This window comes from Coenobita brevimanus, chromosome 33, assembly GCF_032717465.1.
Source record: "Coenobita brevimanus isolate Jiangsu-jjx chromosome 33, ASM3271746v2, whole genome shotgun sequence".
NCBI classification, from domain to species: domain Eukaryota; kingdom Metazoa; phylum Arthropoda; class Malacostraca; order Decapoda; family Coenobitidae; genus Coenobita; species Coenobita brevimanus.
In genome coordinates, this window is record NC_136986.1 from 11,680,433 (window position 1) to 11,704,644 (window position 24,212).

Genomic DNA, 24,212 nt, shown 5'->3' on the forward strand with positions numbered 1-24,212 from the left:
TTTCTATCACATTACCCACCCTGGCCCCTGGAAGACACACATGTGTAGTGAGTGGAGTATACATTGCTCTGTTTAGATATATTACCTCGGAGTCTCCAACAATAAGAACATTTTTCTTACCTTTCTTGATCTCAGTATATTTACCTGTATGGAAAGTTCTGTTGCCGTTCTCCTCCTCTACTTCCCTTTCTGCCTTCCCTTCACATTCGTCACGGAGCGTGTCGAATATATTTGTGGTTTTTATATCCACTTGCTTCTCAAGGCTAAACTTTGTTGCACCCTTGTGAACAAGTGTCCAACTTTTTTCTCTCTCTCCTCCAACATCTCCAACAATTCCCTCATTTGTGACTTCTGCCTGAGAACCTGTACCTCCCGCTTCAGTTTGAGAGGTTCTTCCTTCAGCGCAAGGTAGTACTTCTCAAAACTTGCAGGGGGACACAACTCTCTGTAAAGGAAGCCATCACGCACAAGAGAGAGAGAGAGAGAGAGAGAGAGAGAGAGAGAGAGAGAGAGAGAGAGTCATTATTTCATTACAGATTCTAGAGATCGTCTGTGGGAATCGGTACCGATGATTGGTTCAGTGTTGGAAACTTGGCTACAAGGCAGTTGTTTTCCAATGCTGCTCACGGACAACTCAGTAGCAAACAACACCATAATAAAGGTATTTGGAAAGAATACGTTAATGGATGATAATAAAGGCTCCATAACTGGATGAGATCATTACTTTGATAGATCAGTTCATTACCACAGTGATGGTCTTACAGATAGAATTAAGTTTTAACACCGAAAGTTTCCTTTAGTACTCAGCAATACACAGAAAACATTTTTTTCTTTTATCAAGGACATTACTGTACCGTAATAAATACCATGACAATTAGGAAGGAGGTAAAGAGAGATAGACTGAGTGATGAAGAAGAAAATAAGGGAGTGGAAGATAAAAATGATTGATTGCTAGTGGTGAAAAGAGAAAAAGTGAACAGACTGAGAGAACACTTTAAGGAATTGTTAAACACAGGCAATAAAACTAGTGCGAGTGTAAGTGGCTGGAGAGTACCTGGGATGAAAAGGGAGATAACGGAGGAAGTAAACGGTAAGATGGAAATGGTAGAAGCAATGAAGAAAGTCAAAATGGGGAAACCCCTGGAAATGATTGAGTGTGTGGTGAAATGCGGAAGCATGGGAAAGAGATATTAGTGAACTGGATGTGGAAGATGTGCAGACTGACATGGTAGGAAGATAGAGTCCTGGAGGATTGGAAGTCAGGAAGAATTATTCCCCTCTATAAAGGAAAAGGGGAAAAAGAAGTGTGTGGTAATTATAGTGACATTTGTCCTCTAGGTGTAATATGAAAATTATATGGTAGTATACTTATTGGCCGAGTTTGAGAAATAACAGAGGAATGAGTTATAGAAGAACAGAGAGGTATTAGCAAATTAGGTTGTGTACTGTAGATCAGATATTCGTCCTAAGATCTTCAGTGGAAAAGTTTCTGTAAAGAGAAACAAGTTGTACATGACCTTCATGGATCTTGAGAAAGCATAAAGCTGAGTGGATAGACTAGGAATGTGGAAAATATTAAGAATATTATGGAGTCAGTGGGAAGCTGTTGAATGCCGTGAAGAGTATGTATGAGGGCGCTAAGGCTGCAATATGTGTGGAACATGAACTGAGTATATTTTTCTCTCTGAATGTTGGATTAAAACAAAGATTTATCATGTATCCATGGCAGTTCAATCTGTGTGGATGGAGTTCTAAAAGAGATGGAGTTATAAAAAGAGATACAGGTTAGGGCAGTGGATGTTGGAGAGATCCTAATGAGAGAGGGAACTTCTTGTTCTATTATTTGGAGATAATACTGTATTGTCAAAAGCAGACGAAGGGGAATTACAAGTCTTGGTGACTGAGCCTGGGAACAAGGGACTCTAAAGGTGAATGCAGGGAAGAGTAAATTTTTGGTCTTCGAAAGAAATGAAGTCACTGAATGCACAGTGAGGCTGGATGATACAGAAATGGAAAATGTGAGTTTATTTAAGTACAGTACTTCGGTAGTGTGATGAGTTAAGGATGGAGATTTAGGGGATGAAGTCCATGAGAAGGTGCAACAGGGAAGGAAGCTCCCTGATTCTTAGAAAGCAGTGATATGGAATAGGAAAGTCAGCATGGAGGTAAAAATACCTCTGTATGATAGCATTGTGATACCAACTCTAACGCATGGAAGTGAAACTTGAACCTTGTTGGAATGGCACAAGTCAAGAGTGAGAGCAATGGAAATGAGTTATTTGAGAGAAGCATGTGGAGTTACATGGAAAGACAGACTGACTAATGAGAAAGTGAAGGAACATTGTGGTGTGGATATGGATGTGATAAAAAGCGTTAGGAGAAATACATGGAGGTGCTTTGGCCATGTGGAGAAAATGGGGAGCGAGAGCCTGATGAGGAGAGTGTATGTGAGTAAAGAGGGAGGGGGAGCCCAAGGATGAGATGGAGGGATGGAGTAGAGAGGTATATGAGAGAGGTTAGAGCTGAGGGAAGGCAGCAAAATGGCCTGGGACAGAGCAACAGGGACCGATTTCTTTGTTGCCTTCTCTTGCAGGATCGAGACGTCTGGCTATAGACAGACAGATAGGTAATAAGAAATGTTAAAGTAATAATACACTTTCATTGCCAGCTTCTTAACCCAATGAAAACTAATTTACTCCGCATAATTACATACTGCATTTTATCAGAGTATTGGTAATGTTGGAGCGGCACAGGGCATGGGTGTGTTCGAGGTGGGTGTGGACGGCCAAGACACTAACGTGACGCAGGCACAGCTCTCCCTGGTGGTCAGCCAGGCTCGACGGGTAGGTCACTTACATTTTTGCTCAGCTGGGAAGGTCACTCTAACACTTCTGTTGTGGCGGGTAGGTCACTCTCATATAACTTCTGAGGCAGTCAGTTATTGTTTCATTACTACTGAGGTGGGTTCGCCACTCTTACATTACTGCTTAGAAGGGTAGTTCACTCTCACATTACTGAGGAGGCGTGTAGGTTATTCTCACATTACTCGTGTGGAGTATAGGTCACTTTCACATTAGTGCAGAGGCGGGTAGGTCATTCTCACAGCACTGCTGAGGTGGGTAGGTTATTCTCGTTAATGCTGCAGTGGGTTGGTCAGCCTCATTACTGCTGAGGCAGGTAGGTCACACAGCTAACTTGTACATGATGACGTCAGCAGCTGCGGCAGGTATCGTGGTGCGTGATGGTGGTGGTGGTGAGTGACGACCCAGCCTTCCTCATTGCTTTCGCTGATTGGTCCCTCAATGGCCGCCTCCTGGTGTGGTCAACGAGGCTCCTGGTGGTCACTCGCCTGCCCAGGGAAGACCTCGGGGCTCTACTCGTTTCCCACTGGACATTTTCCATGATGAATACATTGGTGATCAATACTGAAACCTCAGCATCTGACAAACGGTAAGTTATTCAGCAACCAAGAAAGTACCTCTAATGCCAAAATTTTAATTTGTAGTTGCTTTGTAGGATGCCACGTATTTGAAAGTGGCGTATGCTTACCTTTTTTTTTATTTGAAAGTGGCGTATGCTTACCTTTTTTTTTTATTTGCCATTAAAATAATCTTCATTAAATCCTTTGCCAAGGTTATACCATTATTGACCTTGTGTATTACACCTTTCCTTCTTCAACTCTTAAACATTCTTATCTTTTTTAATCATTCGCCGTAGCTCACACAACCGTTTTTAGCTTCCTGTGCCTCACAAAGAGTTTCTATTCAAAATCTTAAATAAATTGCCAGCGCTACCTGTCATACATTATCAATCCACAATTAGTGCAGATCTACTCAAGCTCCCCAAACAGGGCTTCAGTCACCATTGGTTAAATTCCTGTTCATCATTTTATCTCCAACAGCTTCAGAATGTAGTTATCCTAGTATTACGTTCACTTCAGTCTTAACCCCTAAACCTTGGGGGACTTACAAGCCAAGCCACTCTCGTATGCATTTTTTCCTTGAAAGTAGGCTTTTTCAACTAGTCATAGCTGCATAATTCAGTTAAAGACCAGATTATTCATCTGTCCTTCATCTTTCCGTTGTAAATGTCCACAGGTTGGCTATAGGTGGAGGCATCGTAGAGATAGGTGATGAATGTAGGTATTTTGGGGAATCACAAAAGGATGTGTTCGTATAGGGGCGAGTCGGTAGTTACAGCCCACAGCCCTCGCCCAAGCCTGGGACAAAGAGCGATTCCGTGCTCGCATACACTCATGCTCCCCCTTGCCCCACCAGTCATTGACACTCCTCTCCACTGCCCCTGGCCACTGCCACATAAACGAATCATCAGCCCTTGTACGTTTGGCTACCTCAGTTTATTTGCCCCATTTTTTCGGTTTATTCAGAGTGACAATGTGCATTACAGTGTGTTTGGAAGGAAGAGAGAAAACAACTTCCAAGGTTTATTATACAAGACTTGCCATTACAATCACCTTTACTTGATCTGCGAGTACGTTTTCTGTGTCGCATAAGTTCAGTTGGGCTATCCCTGTGATTATGTCCATTTCTAACACAGTTTTCTTTTTCATTTTTTTCTAAAGCACATATTTGGCTAAGTTCTTGCTGCAAGAGAGGAACTGCTCACAAAAAATACTAGGTTACTATCACAACAAACCCAGTTTCCATGTATGATGCACTATATTGCAGCAGCACCTACCTTAACGTGGAATGTAAAGGGAGCAAATGATGAGGTGAAAGAGAGACAGATTGTCCAGGTGCTTGAGGGTGCGGAAGTTGATGTATGCAGAATAACTGAAACGAAATGGAGGGGTGAGAGTGTGAGAGAATGGGAGTATTGATGGGGTATATGTGCAGGAGTAGGTGAGAATGAGAGGGCCAATGAAGGAGTATGCATAGTTGTGAGTAAAAGATGGAAGAAGAGCACAAGAGAGTATGGATCAGTTGGGTCAAGGATTGTGTGGGTAAGATTGAAAGTTGGAATACAAATGTGGGCGATTGTGTGTGTGTATGCGCCAAAGCAAGATCGTGCAAGTAGAGTGAGAGAAGAGTTCTGGACAAATGTGGAGGTGTGCATGGAAAAGTTTGGAAGGAATGAGAGAGTATTTTTGATCGGTGATATGAATGGTAAAGTAGGGAATGTGAATGTGGATGGAATAGTTGGTGAGTGGGGTGTGCCTGCTGAGATAGATGAGAATGGCAGTGCGTTAGTGGACATTTGTGCTGGGAGGGGGTTGGTGATAGCCAATACCCTCTTCAGGCACAAAATGATCCACAGGTATACATGGCCAGTGATGAGAAGGGTGGGTGGTGAACTGAAATGAAAGGAAGGCAATGATTGATTATGTGTGTGTTAATGAAAGGATGCGAAAATGTGTAATGGATGCAAGAGCTTATAGATGCTGGGGAAGTGGACTTTCTGACCACTACTTGGTGGTTGACAGAATCAAGGTCCAAAAAGAATGGAGAAATATAAGAAGGGAAGGAAGGGAAGAAGGAGTATTTGTAAGGAGAGTGGAAAGGTTACAAGAGGATGAGAAAAAGGCAGAGTATAAGAGAGAAGTGGAGAAACGATTGGGCAAATATGAATTGAAGCAGATAGGGGACGTGGAAGGTGTGTGCAGGATATTTACAGAAGAACTATGTGCAGCATCTGAGGTGGTGTGTGGGTTGAAGAGAAGATGGAGGGGTGTGCAAGGAACAGCGTGGTGGAATGAAGAGGTGAGACAGGCTGTGGCACAAAAGAAGAAAGCATACAATGAATGAATGAGAAATAGGGGCGTGGAAGAAGTTGAGAGGCAAAAGAGAGAGTTATATGTAGAAAGAAAGAGAGAGGTGAAAAGATTAGTAAGAGAGAGTAAGAAGAGAGCGGATGAGGAATTTGGAAGGAACTTGAGTGTAAAGTGGAGGGACTGTAAGAAAATGTTCTGGAGAGAGGTGAAAAGAGTAAGACAGGGTGGAAGTGAAGTTAGCAGGGGAGTGAAAGATAAAAATGGTAGATTACTAGTGGAGAAGGGAGAAAAAGTGAGCAGATGGAGAGAACACTTAACCCGTCACGTCCCGAGCCTTTCCGCACCTATGACATCCCCCAGTCCCGAGCCTTTTTGGAAAAATTTTTTTTCTTATGAAACTTCCGCTTAGGTCGAGAAACTATGGAAAATCTTGAAGAAAGTGGTCTCTGCGGTCTATAAGTGGTCTATACAGGTGCGGTTTCCCCCCGCAGGTATCGTATTCTGTAATGGGCTGGATATGCGTAAACGTTTTCTATGGTAAGGAGTAATGGGACAAACAACACACAACACCTCTACATTTATTGAATTTGTACTAATAAACAATAACAGTAACAATATAATGTATTTCAGACACATATATAGGAAAAATGAGCATTGTACCATCGCACGAGCATAGCGAGTTTGGTCCGAGTCGTAACATGCTATATGCTAAGTTTCTGGTATGAGTCAACCTATCATTTTTTCTACTTGTATACTTCTGTTTCAATGACAGTTTACCAATTACAACTGTTTGTAAGTAATTTCAGATGTTTTCATTCATTTTGATGACATGCAGCATAAGTTTAGCGCACATCACCTTAGTAAGCGCACTCGCTATGACTCGTATTTCAACATACCAAATTGTTTTATCACTTTCCAATTATTTTCCCATTTACATAGAACCTTTCCCCCACCACTGTGAAGGTTTTCAATTATTTTCATTCATTACGAGGGCATTTAGCGATATGCTAGCGCCTATTCACGTAGCAACCACGATCTCAAACACTCGTGTTTCATCATCTACTTTATTTATTCACTCCAATTATATTTTCCCACTTACATTACACACGTTTACACCCCTCCAATGCACTGTACATACTTACTGCCATTATTTATTCAAGTGAGCGTGAGAATATCGCCTGAAAATACCCTCGCAAGGAATGTTACGTCATACATAATACTCACACACTTATATACTAATTCACTCACACACTTATATACTAATTATTCACTTTATCACTTGCTGACTTTTATTTTGACTAATACGTGCCTTATTCATTCAACTAAGCGTCAGGAAATCTTATCTTTATAGACACGCTATGAATATTTGACTTAGGAAATTCATCATCATATACAATAATTTGAACTTATATTATACCCGTAAGAATGTCACATAATAGAAAATTTATAATAAGGGGCCGTATTTATTGCACTGAGCGACAGAATATCGCATCAAACAACCCTCTCTATGTAAGTTTCAACTTAGAGCAGATTTATATACTTACACCCAATGTTTTCACTTATGTTCTACCCGTAGGCACTTTATACTAATATTTGGCGATCCACATGACTGATATTTTGACATAGCGTCTGTCTGTCGCATTTACATCATAATTTCTGCGTCCTTTCGCAATCACACCATGCTAAAATTGCAGCAACGTGTGATATTCACTAAAACATGGGTGAATACACAGACCCACGTCACACTGCACGCACTCATAGCGGGTGTCCTTCCTCTGTGTCATGAGTCTCACCTGGGAATGACTGCACACGTGACACCTGCGCTGGGGCCTAGGTCTGTTGGGCTGGGGCGGGATAGGAGTGGGGAAATGGCGGGCGGATATTCTCTGGGGAGTGTGGGTAATAGGGGCAGTGCGGGGGCGCTGTTGGGGCCTTTCAACAGCATATTTTGCAAAGATTTCTCGTGTGAGCTCCCTCACAAACCCTTCAAAGGTTTCCTGAACTCCTGTGGTCATGGCGTGAAGGTGGTGGCAATTCAGAGCAGTGATATCTAGCAAGTGAAAGAACAGTTTTTTATACCACTTCATCGTGGTCCTGGCACACTCTACCGTCGATATCATGGAGTCTGACTGGTCCACGAGGCGCATGTTTATATTATAGTCCATGACACATTCAGGTTTCCAAACACGACGCCTGCTCTCGCTATGGTAATCAACAGAATCAGTACGGTGCATCAAGGGGCGGTGAACTGTGGACAAGAGGCTTACTTCTCTTTTGTGGTTCCACATTGTTGCAAGGATGTTGTTTGCTTTGAAGAAGACAACCTCACTCCTTGCAAGTTTCCGCCCTACCTTGACCATGTGACGCCGGTTCACCTTTACGGTTCCACAGACTCCCGTTTCATGTCTGTGAAGATAACGAGCGAGAAGAGGGCTAGTGTACCAGTTGTCGAGATAGAGAACGTGACCACGATGAAGGTAGTCTTGTATCATCGTCTTTACCACTGCTCCAGAAAGTCCTATACTTCGATCTTCTATTATGTCTGTCTGTGCACCGGTGTACAAGACTATGTCTTGCACGTATCCAGTCCTACAGTCACACATAACAAAGATCTTGAACCCAAAACGGTGCCTTTTGCTGGGTATATACTGTCTGAATGAAATATTGCCTCTCCACAACACGAGACTCTCGTCTATGACGAGATCTCTATAGGGATAGAATGAGGATCGAAAGGTTTGCCTGAGGTGATCAAAGGCCAGCCTAATTCGCCTCATTTTGTTCGTGTTGTTTGCATTTGCAGGGTCATTAGCATCATGAAAATGGAGGCGACTTAGAATTTGTTGAAACCGATTACGGCTCATCACTTGACCAAATATGGGGGTAAACATAACAGGGTCCCTAGTCCAGTAAGCAGGAATTCTATTTTTTCTTATTATACCCATCAAAAGGACAAGGGCAAAAAATAAGAACATTTCTGGAATGGAGACAGGGTAATCATAAATCATTGAATGCCTACTCCTTGTTCCCAATCTTTCACTTTCTAGCCGCTGGCCGCTTGCAAACAGGTTTGTTTGAAGCACGATCTGATCAACGAAGGCCTCACTGAAAAACAGGTGGAAAAAATCCAACCTGCTTGAATTACAGTGAATACCTGGTGCAATGCAGCCAGATCGCCCCTGCTCAGTGAAGGGGTGAATGAGGGGAGAAAAATCACTCCCATCCTCCCAATCCCACGACACAAATCCCTCGTCCCCATCACCGCCTTCGTCTGGGTGGGGAGGAGATCCTGGTTGGGGAGGTTGGGGAGAAGGAGTATGGAGGGCTTCCCCACTGTCACTCCTCTTCCCTCTGCCTTTACCCTTTCCCTTTCCCTTACCCTTACGGCCTTGAGGAACATTAGGGGGCTGTGGGGATGAAATAGTTTGATATTGGGGAGCAGAAGACGTGCTGGGGAGTGGTTCCTCCCCACCTTCCCCTCCATTACCACACCACGTGCTCTCTCACGCAACCTTGCTCGACCACGTGTTAGGGATATTGGGGAGCATAAGACGTGCTTTGGAGTGGTTCCTCCCCACCTTACCCCTCCCTCACAACCCCACGTGATAAGGAACGCACCCGCACTGGCCCACGTGATCCACTCTGCCGCCTCACACTGCGTAGGGAGAGCAATGACTCACCCACCTCACTCTCACTTTCCCTAATCCCAGGAATGTCCATTTCACTCCCCACTCCCTGCACTTCACTTCCTACCGCCCCAAACAGAATGCTAGGCCCATACCTGCTTAGACGACGTGGTGTGCGCTCTGGGCCACGATGCGTAATCACCTCCCGTCCATACCACGTGGCAGCACGTCCCACGTCTCCGTCCTCGTCCTCGTCCTCGTCCTCGACCTCGAATTCGGCTTCCAAGGCACGCTGGGGATAGGGATATGACATACCACGTGCCTTCTTTGCCTCCTGCCCCTCTCTAGCAGCACGGTAAGTCACGTACTGCCGCTTCCTTGGTGACAGAACTTCCTCGTCACTGCTGGTGGTTTCTTCCTCGTCTGGCTGCACATAATCTTTGTCCATCTCCTCGTCATCCAGTGGGGAATCACTGTCGCCGGTAAAGGTGTCCAGGGCGACTTGAATTTCGCTCTCTGAGAGACCTCTCTTAGCCATGTCTGAGCAGGACCGTGGCTACCAGGTGAGTGGAAGAGTGGCGGGCTAGCGCGGGTCGCGCGGGGTCGCCGAGTGTCCCCGCCTGGTGGCAGGTAGGGGAAGGTCAGGCGAGGGTACGTACCGCAAATCAAGCGCGAAATTTGAAAATTGTCGAAATTATGCACATTGCAATTGCACGACGTACTGGTACGTCGCCGGGACTGGCAAATGCAAATCGTGGTGACGTACCCATACGTCGTCGGGACGGGGTGGGTTAAAGGAATTGTTGAACATAGAGGATGGAAGTAATGTGAGTATAAGTGACTGGGGAATGGCTGGGAGAAGGAGGGAGGTGAGAAAAGAGGAAGAAATCAGTAGGATAGAAGTTGTGGAAGCAATGCAGGAAGTTAAATTGGTGAAAGCCCCAAGAATTGATGGAGTGTGTGGTGAAATGCTGAAGTATGGGGAAGAGATAATAGTAGAATGGATATGGAAAATGTGCAGATTGGCCTGGGAGGAAGGTAGAGTCCCGGAGGATTGGAAGTCAGGTATAATTATTTCCTTGTACAAAGGAAAAGGGAAAAAAGAAATGTACGGTAATCATAGGGACATCTGTCTTCTTAGTATAATAGGAAAGGTGTATGGTAGAATACTTATTGACAGAGTTAGATAAAGAACAGAGGAATTAGTTGGAGAAGAACAGAGAGACTTTAGGGAGGGAAGAGGTTGTGTAGATCAGATATTCATTCTTAAATCTTTAGTGGAAAAGTTTCTAGAGAAGGGAAAGAAGTTGTATGCAGCTTTCATGGATTGGGAGAAAGCATATGACAGGGTGGATAGACAAGGATTGTGGAAACTATTAAGAATATATGGAGTAGATGGGAAGTTGTTGAATGCTGTGAAGAGTATGTATGATGGTGCTAAGGCTGCAGTGCGTGTGGATGGCGAAATGAGTGAATTTTTCTCTTTGAAGGTTGGGTTGAAACAGTGATGTGTCATGTCTCCATGGATGTTCAATCTGTACATGGTTGGGGTAATAAAAGAGGAACAAGGTAGGGTAGTGGATGTTGGAGTGGCCCTGGGGAGAGAGGGTAGTGTTTGGAAACTCCCTGTACTGTTGTTACCGTGTTGTTGGGTGAAGACGAAGGAGAGCTGCAAGGCTATATGGATGAGCTTGGGAGAGAGTGTAAGAAACGGAATCTAAAGGTGAATGTAGAGAAGAGTAAAGTGATGGTCTTCGAGAGAGGTGAAGTCAGTGAATGTACAGTGAGGTTGGATGGTGGGGAATTGGAAAATATGAGTACGTGTAAGTACTTGGGTAGTGTGATGAGTAAGGATGGAGGTTTGGAGGGTGAAGTGCTTGAAAGGGTACAGCGGGGAAGAAAGGCTGCTGGTTCCTTGAAAGCAGTGTTAAGAAGCAGGGAAGTGAGCATGGAAGTGAAAAAGTTACTACATGACAGTATTGTGATACCAACTCTAACGTATGGAAGTGAAGCTTGGACGTTGTTGGAAGGACACAAGTCAAGAGTGACAGCAGTGGAAATGAGTTATTTAAGAGGAGCCTGTGGAGTCACATGGAGAGACAGGCTGACAAATGAGGATATAAAGTAGCGTTGTGGTGTGGATGTGGATGTGATAGGAAGCGTTAGGAGGAATACATTGAGGTAGTTTGGCCATGTGGAGAGGATGGAGGGTGAAAGACTGACGAAGAGAGTGTACGTGAGTGAGGTGGAGGGGGGAAGAGAAAGGGGGAGGCCGAGGATGAGATGGAGTGATGGGGTGGAGAGGTATATGAGAGAAGGGGGGGTGAGTTGGGAGCGGGTCAGTGAAATGGCGGGGGACAGGGTGACATGGAGGCAATTTGTTTGTGGCCACCCCGAACGGGATTGAGGCGTCTGGCAATAGATAGATAGATAGATAGACCTTTCTTAATACAAAAAAGAAAATAAAAAGAAACAAGCCCGCAAATTGCTTCCTCTAAGCAAAAATATATACACGATAATAGATTCCCATATTAAGGATCTGTTAACGATGCTTGGACACACTGTGTTAAAAAGACTGAAAGTCATAGGCAGTAGGGAATACAGACAGAGGAAGACAGTTCCAGAGCTGACCTGCACACATAAAGTACTGGGATTAACAGTTAATTCTTGCATTAGAGGGCTGGGCAGAAACGGGATAGGAGTTTGTGTTCTACACTGGTGCTACCTGCCTGCTATAGTGGTTAAGGGATGCAAGCAGAGAAATTCAGAGGGCCAGTGACCATTGAACTAACGATAGAAAAGATACAAAGATGCAACAGCACGCCAAAGAGATATGGGTTGAAGGCAGCCAGTAAGGAGGAGGGCTGAGATGAAAAGTCTTTGACTTTACATTTTTGTATATAGGGCTCCTCCCCACACATTAAAGTAGTGGTGTACACATTGACATATAAAACTCCTGTTGAAAGTCAACAACTGTGCAGGAGTAAAGCAGGAACAGAGTCAACATAGCACACCTAATCACTTAGAAGCAGATTTTATAAAGGAATGAAATTATGATTTTTCCAAGATAAATCCCGAAAGAATTAAACCCCAAGTATGTTCAAAGATGATGCAGGATTGAGTTGGGGATTGTTGAAAATTAAAGAATATTGCTATGGTAGATTTTAATGGGTCGAAATATGTAAGAACTGCGTTTTCGATGGATTAAAAGCAATAATAATTTTACCCGAATCAGAGATGTGATTCAAGTCAGATATTAAGTGTGCCATAGACTCGTCTCATGTTTGTTGAAGTATCTGTTAAGATGGACACTGTGGGAAGTAGATGGGGATGTGAGGGCTAGAGTCATCAGCATATGGGTGATTAGGGTTACATGTAAACATTAGGTCACTGATGAATAGAAGGAAGAGAGTTAGTGGCAGGCCAGTGCCCTAATGAACACCATTATTGATGGCCCAAGGAGAAGAACAATGGCAGTCAACAACAGCAGGTATAGAACGACTAAAGATGAAGGCACAGATATAGCTGAAACCGTAAGAGGGCCGTAAATTTAAGATTTATGCCAGACTCGATCTAAAGCATTTGAAATGTCAAGTGCAATGGCAAATCTTTCACCGAATTCCGGAAAGGAGGATGACCAGGAGTCTTAAACGAATGTGAAAAGATAGCCAGTGGAGTACCCCTCCCTGAGCCCCTAATGACAATCAGAGAAGGTTATGATAGGAGCAATGCTTTATTTGGTTTATTATTACAGAATATTTTCAAACGCTTTACAAATACAGGATGTTAGTGTAATTGCTTTAACAGCATGTATTTGAAAAGTGTTTGAGTATATTATGAACCAACATTTTTTTTTTTAACCCGTCACGTCCCAAGCTATCTCGTACCTCCGACACCCCCCAATCCCGAGCTATTTTGGAAAAAAAAAATTTTTGGCTAAAACCTCCACTTTTCGTGAGAAACATCGAAAATTAATAGAGAAATTGCTCATCTGTGGTTTAAAATACTCAATACAGGTAACAGTACGTCCTTACCTTATTGGGATTTCTATCAGGCTGGCTCCAGAGAAAACGAGTTCTATGGGAGGGTAACTATTCCACACCACTCATAAACGAATTTATATGTTGTACGAGAGTATATTGGTTTTCAAACAGTAATATAGGCATTATAAGCATTGTTTCACTCACTAACTCATCAACATACCTGACCTTTTTTGGCAACATTACCTGATCATCATTTCTGACTTTCTTCCTCTAATGCTATGTAAACTTTGTCCTCCACATTGTCATTGATTGGGGAATCATTCTGGCCCTGAATGCCTTTAATGGCGAGGTCACTGGTAACAGGTGAACTGCAGAGACAATGGTGTGCGGGGGGGGGGGAGGTTATGCGGTGTAGGGCATTGTCCCTGCCTGGCATCTTGCAGAGGAATAGAGGAAGGTGTCCCGTGTATACATACAAAAAATCACACGCGAAAATTAAAACTTGTGCAAATTATGAACCTTGCAATTGCGCAACGTACCAGTACATTGACGGGACTAGCTGTGACAAAATGTTGTGACGTACCCATATGTCGATGGGATGCCTCAGGTTAAAGCATCTTTCCTGTCCCAACCTTCTCTCTGATCGTCAGTATGGGTTCCGTCAGGGATGCTCCATCAGCGATCTTCTCACTTACCTTCGAGACTCTTGGTCATCCTCCTTTCGGAATTTTGGCGAAAGCTTTGCCAATGCACATGACATCTCCAAGGCTTTCGATCGATTCTGGCATATTTCTTTAATTTCCAAACTGCCCTCTTATGGTTTCTATTCTTCTATCTGTGTCTTTAGCTTCCTACTGCTGTTGCAGTAGACAGCCACCGTTCTTCTCCTAGAGCTATCAATAGTGGCGTTCCTCAGGGCTCTGTTCAATCACCAACTCTCTTTCTTTTGTTTATCAATGACTTTCTAAGCTGTATATCTAACCCTATCCACTCATACACTGATGACTCCACCCTTCACCTTTCTATTCACTTCCCACAGCCTCCATCTTAGCAGTTACTTCAATAAACAAGGGATGAGGCTATAGCACACCTAATGTCTGACTTGGCTCATATCTCTGATTGGTGTAAAAGTAATCTTGTTTTTAATGCATCAAAAGCTCAGTTCTTACATCTATCAAACCGACAAAATCTTCCTCAGGAGTACCCTCTAATTTTCAACAATGGCAAGCTTAATCCTGCATCATCTTTAAAAATACTTGGGGTTTCAATCTTTCGGGATTTTTCATGGAGAGAATATATTATCTCTCTCTCGTAAAATCTGCTTCCAAGAGATTAGGTGTGCTAAGCAGACTCCGCACCTTCTTTATCACTGCACTGTTGTTGACTTTATACACAGGTTTACTCACCCCCGTGTAAAGTACAACTCTCATGTGTGGGCAGGTTCCCCCCACACAGCTCTTCTCAACAAGGTGGATTCAAAAGCTTTTTCATCTCATCAACTCACCTCCTCTCACAAGCTCCCTTCAGTCTCTGTTTCTGCATATTTATTTCTTTTCTATCGCTACTTCAGTGGTCACTGCTTGTCTGAACTGTCTGCTAGCATCCCTCCTCCACTATGGCAGGTGCGCAGCACCATTCTAGCAACAAACTCTCATCCTTTTTCTGTCCACCTCTCTAATGCAAGAGTTAATCGTTACTCCCAGTCCTTTATGTATGAAACAGGTTAACTCTGGAACTGTCTCTCTCTGTCTATATTTCCTACTGCCTATGATCTCCTGTCATTCCCCAGGCACCTTGAAATGAACAGTTCTTGAATTTGGCTTATCTTGTTTTGTTTTGTTTCCTTGGTGGGAACAGTTTATAGGCTCCTGGCCTGTGGTTCCTTCTTTTTTGCATTAGGAAAATAGGACGATAGTAGAGGGCAGGAAATCATCACATTTCCATAAGAGCAATATTCCAGCAAGAACGAAAGGTACAAGTTGACAGACAAAGACGACAAAGTTTACCTAGGCAGGAAGTAAGCACAGAAGCACAGCACTTGAGGACAACTGGAGAGACCCCATCAGCACCCCATCAAGCCCATATGCCTTGTCAGTATTAACGGCAGAGATGGCAGAAAACACAACTGAAGAAATTTCAATGTCAGCCATGAGGAAGTAGGAGGGAAGAAGTGATGGAGGAACAGCACCAGAATCGTCTAAGGTGGAACTAGAGGAGAAAGTCTGAGCAAAGAGTTCGCTTTTTCAGTAGATGAAACAGATACAGAGTCGGTAGAGTGGAAAATAGGATGAAAGGATGATGAAGTAAAGTTGAAAGGTTTTTGGCAAGCATCAGAAAGAGCTGGAAGAATTTCTGTTAGTATGACTGAGATTAATATTTAGCAGAATGATGGACGGACTTAACACGATTCCAGCCAGAAACATAAAAGAGATGAGATTCAGGGATGGGTTGGCTCCAGTACCTTTTGAAGGCCCTTGATTGGAAAGCATTTGAACAAGCGCAATTAAACAAAGTTTTTATTTTTTTGCATTAGTTGCAGGATAAAAGAGAGAAATGTTTGTTTCCATGCATGAGAGAATAACCTGTGTAATGCGTGAGGCACACTTAGATGATTGTCGGCCATGGAAGCAACAATCACTCCAGCAGAAAAAACATATATATGTACTGAGATCCTCCCAATCAGCAGCTCCAAAATGCCAAAATCGCTGCTTATTAGGATGGTTCACAGGCCTTACTGAGGTAATCAGACAGTTAAGGTGATAAGACTGCAATCAGAGGAGCTCAGTGGAGAGAAAACATTAACAGCATAAGCAAGATTAGTTGTATGGAAATGGTCAGGTATGTTGGAACTCTCTACAAGACTACAAGTGATATGGGTTGGATACTGTCCAAGCTGATCTTCGTCATTAAGGATGGAAAAAATGTAGCCTTGTTCTCCAGGTGGATCAATGACAGAATGATCAGTGATCAGTGATAGATAGCCAAAGGTGGTGTGAACACTGAAATCACCTAGAATGGAGACTTCAGAGAATGGAGAAATTGACAGGATGTTCCATCTTAGAAATACGATTGTCAAAGAATTTTCATCAGCGGAAGTGGCTGATAAGCAAATATCACAGTTATACTTAGTCAGAGAATGGTTGGATAGCCGAAGCTAGAGACTAGAGAATTCAGAAGACTGAGTACAGGAACAAGGGTGCACGATATGTTGTTATGTACAGTCGCCAAACTTTCCACCTGGGCCACCTAGCCGCGAGAGGTGGGTAACGGGTGCTGGTAACAGTGTATTTGTTTGTTCGTTTGTACATGCTCGACGAAAGTTCGGATCATCAACTCTCGTCTTCCGTAGTGAACCTCAGTCAGAGTTCATCCCAATATTCGGTCGACAATTTTTAGCTGGAAGAATTTCAAAGGAACTTCTTGAAAGTATTGGATAATGCGAGTATTGAAAACAATAAGTAAAATAATCTAAAAAAAAAATCGCATCTTTACATATATTGCATATTTATAAACGTATTTATTTACATTATTATATGATAAACCCATGGCTCATCACTTAATCATTACGTGGATCACTGTGCTTGCAATGCAAACACGGCTATTGTTTTAACAGTTGATATATATTAAATATGTGAAACAGTACTGTGGATGACGTGGTAATTAACGCTTCCTCCAGCCGATCCGTGTGACGTGGTTCCACCCCAGTTAGAAGAGATGGGTTTCTCCTATTAAATACCAAGCCCTTATCTTATGACCTAGTTTTAGTAGCAGGCAGTCAGCAACCAAAATCACATATCCTCGCACCCCGGGCCTCGGTGACGGGCGCTAAAGCGCCTAGGGTCATGGGATTAAAGAAAAAAAAAAAGTGTTCCAGCCTGTAATGATAATTTTATGTTCGTTATGTTGCATTTACCAATCACATAAGTAAGATGACAGGCAATGGTGATATAAATGTCCCAGCTATTCATGACTCAGTAGCAATTGTGCTTCAAATGACTGGAAGCTTTTGCATACTGTGATGTAACGGTGGAGTCTTCATCTTGCTATAATGTGAGATAATGTTGTTTGGTGAAAACTCGATGAGCGTGTAAATGTGTGACCTCACACAAAAGTGGCTCTGCTCACAATCAATTTTCCGTGTAATGTGTAATTCAGTCATGTGAAATGACTATAAAGGTGTGCTGTTATGACCATAGGCATATGAAATATGATACGGTAAGTCATTTCATAGCTGATATAATAGCCACATTCCGCAGCAGTATAAATAAACTCTTTGCCTGTTGAGGTGACGCTGTTTTAACATACCTCTTCGTGGTGCACCACAGAACACATAAAAACATCTACCTAAAGTACTACCAACGAGGAAATAAGCAACCGTTAACAGTATCTGAACATCATTCTAACGTATACTGGTCAGTGTCATTCATGATGTGAATATGGAAGGTATCTTACTTGTAACTTGACATAGATGTTAGGTAACTGCATTCCTCTTCAACCTATACTGACAGTGGTATCAAGTGATAACCCTGTGAAATGGAATTACTGATATAAGGAGAGAGTGAGAGAGAGAAAGGCTTGGAGCGATTCCAGTATATAGTGGATTAACATGTTATGGTAACAATGTAAAAACAACATAGAAAATAAAATGTTTAGTGTTGTTAAGAATGCAATATTTAGTAGAATGCTAATGGATCTCAAAGACTAGTTCGACAATTATTATCACTGGCGGTACGAATAACGTAACCCCCCTCCCCCCGTCCGGCGCCTGCCCTGGCCTTCACTATGCCAAGTTCCTCCCTTAAGCAGCTCTCTCACCAGCTCGACCAGTTGCAGGAAACCGGTCGCATGGAATTGTTGCGTGCCATAGGTTGCACGGACCAAGGCCAAATAAGTATAGTATAATATATATTATTGTATTATATATAAGAGTATATATCTATGTCATATTATGTATATTACCTTATATAATTAATAATCATATTTATTTGGCCTTGGTCAGCGCGACCTATGGCACACAGTTTTCCGTGCGACCAGTTTCATGCAACTGGCTGAGCCGATGGGAGAGCCGCCTTACTCCTGAGACATTTTTCTCTCCACCCAACAACGTACCCAGCCATCTATGGGATGAACTCTGACTCTGACTGAGGTTCACTACAGACGAAGAGAGTTGATGATCCGAACTTTCGTCGAGCATGTACGCAAGAACAAACAGATACACTGTTGCCAACACCCGTTACGCACCTCTCGCGGCTGGGTGGCCCAGGTGGAAAGTTTGGCGACTGTACATATACACAACAGCAACTTTTTGCTTTGAAGTCAGTGTAAAGAAAGTAGGAGGACAAAGAAGGGGGTTTGTTTTAAGTTGCCTTAGACAGCTGAGTCTTAGTAATGAGCAGGAGGTGAGGTTTAGAGGAAGAGAGGTGACATTCAGCAGAGATAAAATTAAAGGAAATGCTGCGAATGTACAAAATAAAAAGTATCACATCATAACCAGTTTTCACTAATATTACACTACATTACCATAATACATATTTGCACTTGTAATGCAAGTTCACTTGCACTGTAACCTGAAAATAAGTTCTTTATGCTTGGCACTTGTATTACGAGTTCATCCTCCATATCCTGAGTTCATTTCCTTACACACATACCTTTCCTTACATTCTATATTCTTCTGTGATAAAATCACTTGCTAGGGTAATTTCTTAGTGCTCTAGAGGAATACCAGAAGGTAATTACTAGTTTACTATCACAACAAATCTAATTTGTATGTACATTGCACTGTATTACCATAACACACATTTGCGGTTGTACTGCAAGTTCACTTGCAGTGTCACCTAAGAGTGTTTTCTTAAACCCATATCTTTTATGTACTATAAACTATATCATAAACTCTTATGTAGTAAGATCACTATATACACTATTTACACTTTCCCACACACCAGTGACTGAAGAAGTTTCCTTTAACCCAAGGCATCACGTCGACGTATGGGTACGTTGCAACATTTTGCATTTGCCAGTCCCGTCGACGTATGGGTACGTTGCAACATTTTGCATTTGCCAGTCCCGTCGACGTATGGGTACGTTGCAACATTTTGCATTTGCCAGTCCCATCGACGTACTGGTATGTTGCGCAATTGCAGGGTTCATAATTTGCACAGTTTTTAATTTTTGCGTGTGATTTTTTGTACGTATACATGGGACACCTTCCTCTATTCCTCTACAAGATGTCAAGCAGGGACAATGCCTTACACCGCATAACCTCCCTCCCTCCCCACATGCCATTGTTTCAGCAATTCACCTGTTAACAGTGATCTGGCCAATAAAGACATTCAGGGCCAGGGTGATTCCTCAATTGATGACAATGTGGAGGACAAAGTTTACATAGCATTAGAGGAAGAAACAGTCAGGAATGATGATCAGGTAATGTGGCAAAAGAAGGTCAGGTATGGTGATGAGTTAGTGAGTGAAACAATGCTTATAATGTCTATATTACTGTTTGAAAATCAATATACTCTCGTACTACATATAAATTCGTACCAAGTAAATAAATAAATACCGTTTATGAGTGGTGTGAAATAGTTACCCTCTCATAGAACTCATTTTCTTTGGTGCCAGCCTGTTAGAAAACCCAGTCAGGTAAGGAGGTACTGCTATCTGGATCATTTTAAACCTCAGGTGAGCAATTTCTCTATGAAATTTTGATGTTTCTCACCAAAAGCGGAGGTTTTAGCCAAAAATTTTTTTTTCAAAAATACCTCAGGATTGGGGGGTGTCAGAGGTGCGAAATACCTTGGGACGTGATGGGTTAACTCACTGCACTGATGGAGCATTTCCTTGTGAACCTGCTGCCGTCACTGACAGTTCAGGCAGACATGACACTGCCTGTACAGTTTTTAACCTGCAGGTGCCCAGGTTCACAATGTGTGACACGTGAGATAGTCTGCTTGGATAACCCTGTCAGGCATTACTGCAGCACTGTGTCCTTGGTGCAGCAGTTATGCCAACAACCTGTCTGAACAGCATGAATGCATTCACAACAGTGATAGCAGAAAGGTGTAGGAACACCTTCTTGTACACCTGCAGCACGTCCCGCTTGTCATGCCAGTGGCTGACCGACATGTTACCCCATTTCTCGATGAGTAAAGCACCATTCTCTGTCTTGGCAGGGAAAACTGGGTAGTGTTTCCTACTTGGCTTGACAGTACCGCTGGTTCCTGTCACATCTTGAAGGAGAAACTTGGCAGTTACATTATACAAGGAGAAATGCAGGCGGTTACATTATCGTCTCGCTAGATGGGCGATAACAACAAAGTCCAGCACATATCCAATCTTGCAGTCACAAGCAACAAAGACTGTGATACATAAGCAATGATGTTGGATGATGAGTATTGGATAAATGCCAGTCAACCCCAGAACAATATGTGCAACTCATCCGCCACAGTTTTATGGAAAGGGGGGGAAAAATTGAAGAACCTTTTATTATGGCCAGAATTGGGCGAATTTTCCACATCCCTGTCATTGGGTAAGGGTCCCACGTTGGGGGTAAAGTATAGGAACCATAATATGGCAAAGTACTCTGTAATGTGCCATGTACCTCCCAAAGACAGGTGAGGCTGTGAGGTCGTCCATGATTCAGTAGTCCTGTATGGCATGCCTTTTTTTATGTGTGCCATCAGTACGGTCAGAGCTTGCCACACATATAATTCACTGACTTCAACAGAATACCATTCCATCATGTTTGCTCTTGTCACAGGAAGGGCGGTGAAGCCAGTGTGGGGAGAGTTTCTGGTGATAATGATTGCTTCACGAACAATGAAAAAAAAAATGCTGTGAAAAATCCAATATGCACGAATTGCCTGTCCCCGGAAAATGTACCCAAAAACCTGCCTGAGGATCATCAAAAGTAGCCTCTGCAGGCTGAAACCCGTTCCCTTCCTTTCACACAGTAATTTTCATTGCCCCCACATTTGGCTGATGGGAACTAGGACGATGGGCACGTGCACCATGTACACCACGGCCACAGACATGAGTAAATCTCTGTTATTATCTAGGAGTCCATATTCCCCTTTGTAATTTAAGTGTACTGTCATTTGTGTCGAGTCCCCATCGCCTTACAAGAGTAGGTAGATTTTTCTTTCTTTACTAATTCGCCGTGAGACACCCTCTTGTGTGCTTGTGTGTCATTTAAATATGTAATCATAGACGAGACCTTTGCACCTTCAGAACCGTAACGTCTCATAAATTTTACTCGAGTAAAACCAAAGAATTTAAATTGAGTTTTGCATTGAGATTTCGTTACCAATGATTTAATGGAGGCCATTTTTTACCCCTGTATTTAAAAACTCTCCAACGTTGAATGAAATAATCTAGCGGTTGTAGGAATCTCCCCTCCCACCTCCCCCCAGAAAAAATGAATAAATAAAAGACGCTGTAATATCTAGGTGTCTACTGTAATATGCACGTACACTTTGGAGCAATAGTATCTGCTAACCCTCTAATTTTTCCAACAATACAAGGAAATCGTAGCCGGAGTTCCACACTGAATAAAAGCCTGCTGTCCAGTGCTGAGTTGGCAGTTGAAAGCTTTGTTGGACTGAAGAGAGAACAATGCACAATGATATTATTACTTGTGCAGTTTATATTCTCATTTTATTTCATTCATTATAACTTGTCCCAGACCTTTTTCTTTTTGCATCTTATTTCACACAGCTAGGTGGCAGAACAACAATTTTGTGGTTATACTTCCTTTCTATTACATTTTGCATTATCAGCAACATATCGTGGTGTTGATATCTAGTTACAGCTTAGAATTCAAGAAGGAGAGGTGACAATATTAGGGCAAGTTAAAGTGAACAGAGTAGAGAAAGTGGTCTTTTTTTCCTCGTGACAAGCCCTGAATACGACTTTGTTTCGGCGAGATAAAAACAGTGGAGAGTTTATAGAACCAATGGCTGATGAGTCTACCGTAGGAAGCAATTAACTGGACAAGATTTATTACTATAAAACATCCAAGACTTAGAAAAGACGGCCCTATATGATGAAGAGAGTATAAGTGGAAATAACTTCCTACATTTTTGTTTTCGTTCATTCATGCTACTATCAGAAAATTTCACTAAGGAGACAATTATTTTTCAGACTGAAGGGTGAGTTATACTTTCCTTAACGAATGGGTTAAATAATAGCCTCAGTTAGATACATGAGTTCTTCCAAAGACTACGTGAAACTGTCCATTCATTAGCTACAGGAAATGATAAATTATTCTTGTAGTGTCGAGGGAATGAAGATAATTCATTGTACCTGAAAACTATAAACGTATTGTGCAGGTACAGCATGTTGGTTCACTTGCCGTACAGTCCTGACGGTGCCCGGGTGCTGCAAGTGGCTTCCTGGACCCCCACATCAGGTCTACGCTATCTCACACCTCCCACCCTTTTCCCGGAGAAATACACCAAGTAATGTGTACAGATTACTGGTCATTTCACAACTGGAGTATCTTATGTACTCTGTTGAAATTACTGGGCATTACAAAACTGGAAACATTTAAGTAATGTATCCGAATTACTCACGAGTATAGACTGGGCTATACCCATTTCGTTCTAACCTGGCTTAAGACTGTCATCTCTTTATCTTGAATGGGTTTAACAAGAGAATAACACTAGAATATGGTGGTAGTCATGAGAAAGTGTTATGGCAATGAAGTAGAGCCACAGCTTTGTATTTTTCTGCATCTGAGGTTTGTGAAATTTGTTGTAAAAGGATGAAAATCTAGTCCAGATTAGTGTAAAACAGGTATAATTTGTAGCTGACAGTATACGTGTCATAGACAATGTGATCAAAGGAAACATCGAGCCGAGAAACAATTACTTAAATGAAATAAATATTAGTAATCCAGTAATAATGATAAAAATTTGTCATGGAGTACCTATACTTGCTTTGAATAATACGCAGTAACCTTTATTCCTACACGATTATCATAGGCTGAATAAAAAGTTACTTCCACCTAATGTTGCACTGCAACTTCCGTACGTTCAGAATATTACATTATTTTTGGCAGTTTCTATGGCGCGACGATAAATGTGACGGCGTTTACATATGAACCCTACTGGCAAGAGTCCATGGAGGGCGACACTACCAGGTACTCAGGCACTGACTACAACCAGCTGGTTGCGGTTGCCCAGGCCATGAATTTTACTTTTCGTGTCCTTCCATCACGCAGCTGGATGGAGGTGAGAAATATATGCTTGTCTGCATTCAGACTTCTTCTGTTACTATCTGTTGCTGTTGTAATTAATTTAAATAGCACATCCGAATATAATATCAGCATCGTTTTGCAATATTTAGCAGCCCACTCCCTTTCTTATGTGATATGTTAGCGATTATTTAAAATGCCATCTGAATAGAAACGCATTGTTTTTCACAGAAATAATATTCAGAAAGCATCCACTGGAAGGGGTTGGATTTGACCTCATTTTGGCTGCTACTGCGTGAAACCTAATTTCAAATAAGATGTTACCGCGTTTAAGGTGTTATTCAAACTCAGTGTTTCCACAAAAAGGAAATCAAATTCCTTAGATTCTTGTCCAAATTTCCTTAGATTCAGCTTTGAATTTCCTTTAAAATTTCCTTGTGTAATGTACAAGAATAAATACTATTTTGTCAATAAATACTTACCTTCTGCAATGTGATTTACAAATTTTACTATATTAGTGCATTTAATTGTGGTAGGTGGGGGCGCTCATCATCCACTAACTCGATGGAGTGTTGCTTTGGGTGGCTGCCCTTTTCTCTCTTCCTTCCTTCCTCTTCTGTTTTTCCTTCATTCTTTCCTCTTCCTTCTGCCTACGAGTGACTTTACTCTCCCTCTTTTGCCATTCT

The 24,212-nt window shown here is 42.4% G+C and overlaps 1 protein-coding gene across 1 annotated transcript in view; it reads left to right on the forward strand.

Annotated features, from left to right (window-relative positions):
* Positions 1 to 24,212, forward strand: part of LOC145395788 (uncharacterized) — a 34,174-nt gene that overhangs the window by 7,944 nt on the left and 2,018 nt on the right. Inside the window, exons 3-6 of the mRNA XM_080269325.1 lie at positions 2,727 to 2,843; positions 3,218 to 3,450; positions 22,661 to 22,789; positions 23,392 to 23,563. Of these exons, the coding sequence (XP_080125451.1) occupies positions 2,727 to 2,843; positions 3,218 to 3,450; positions 22,661 to 22,789; positions 23,392 to 23,563 (651 nt within the window). The remainder of the gene's footprint in view (positions 1 to 2,726; positions 2,844 to 3,217; positions 3,451 to 22,660; positions 22,790 to 23,391; positions 23,564 to 24,212) is intronic.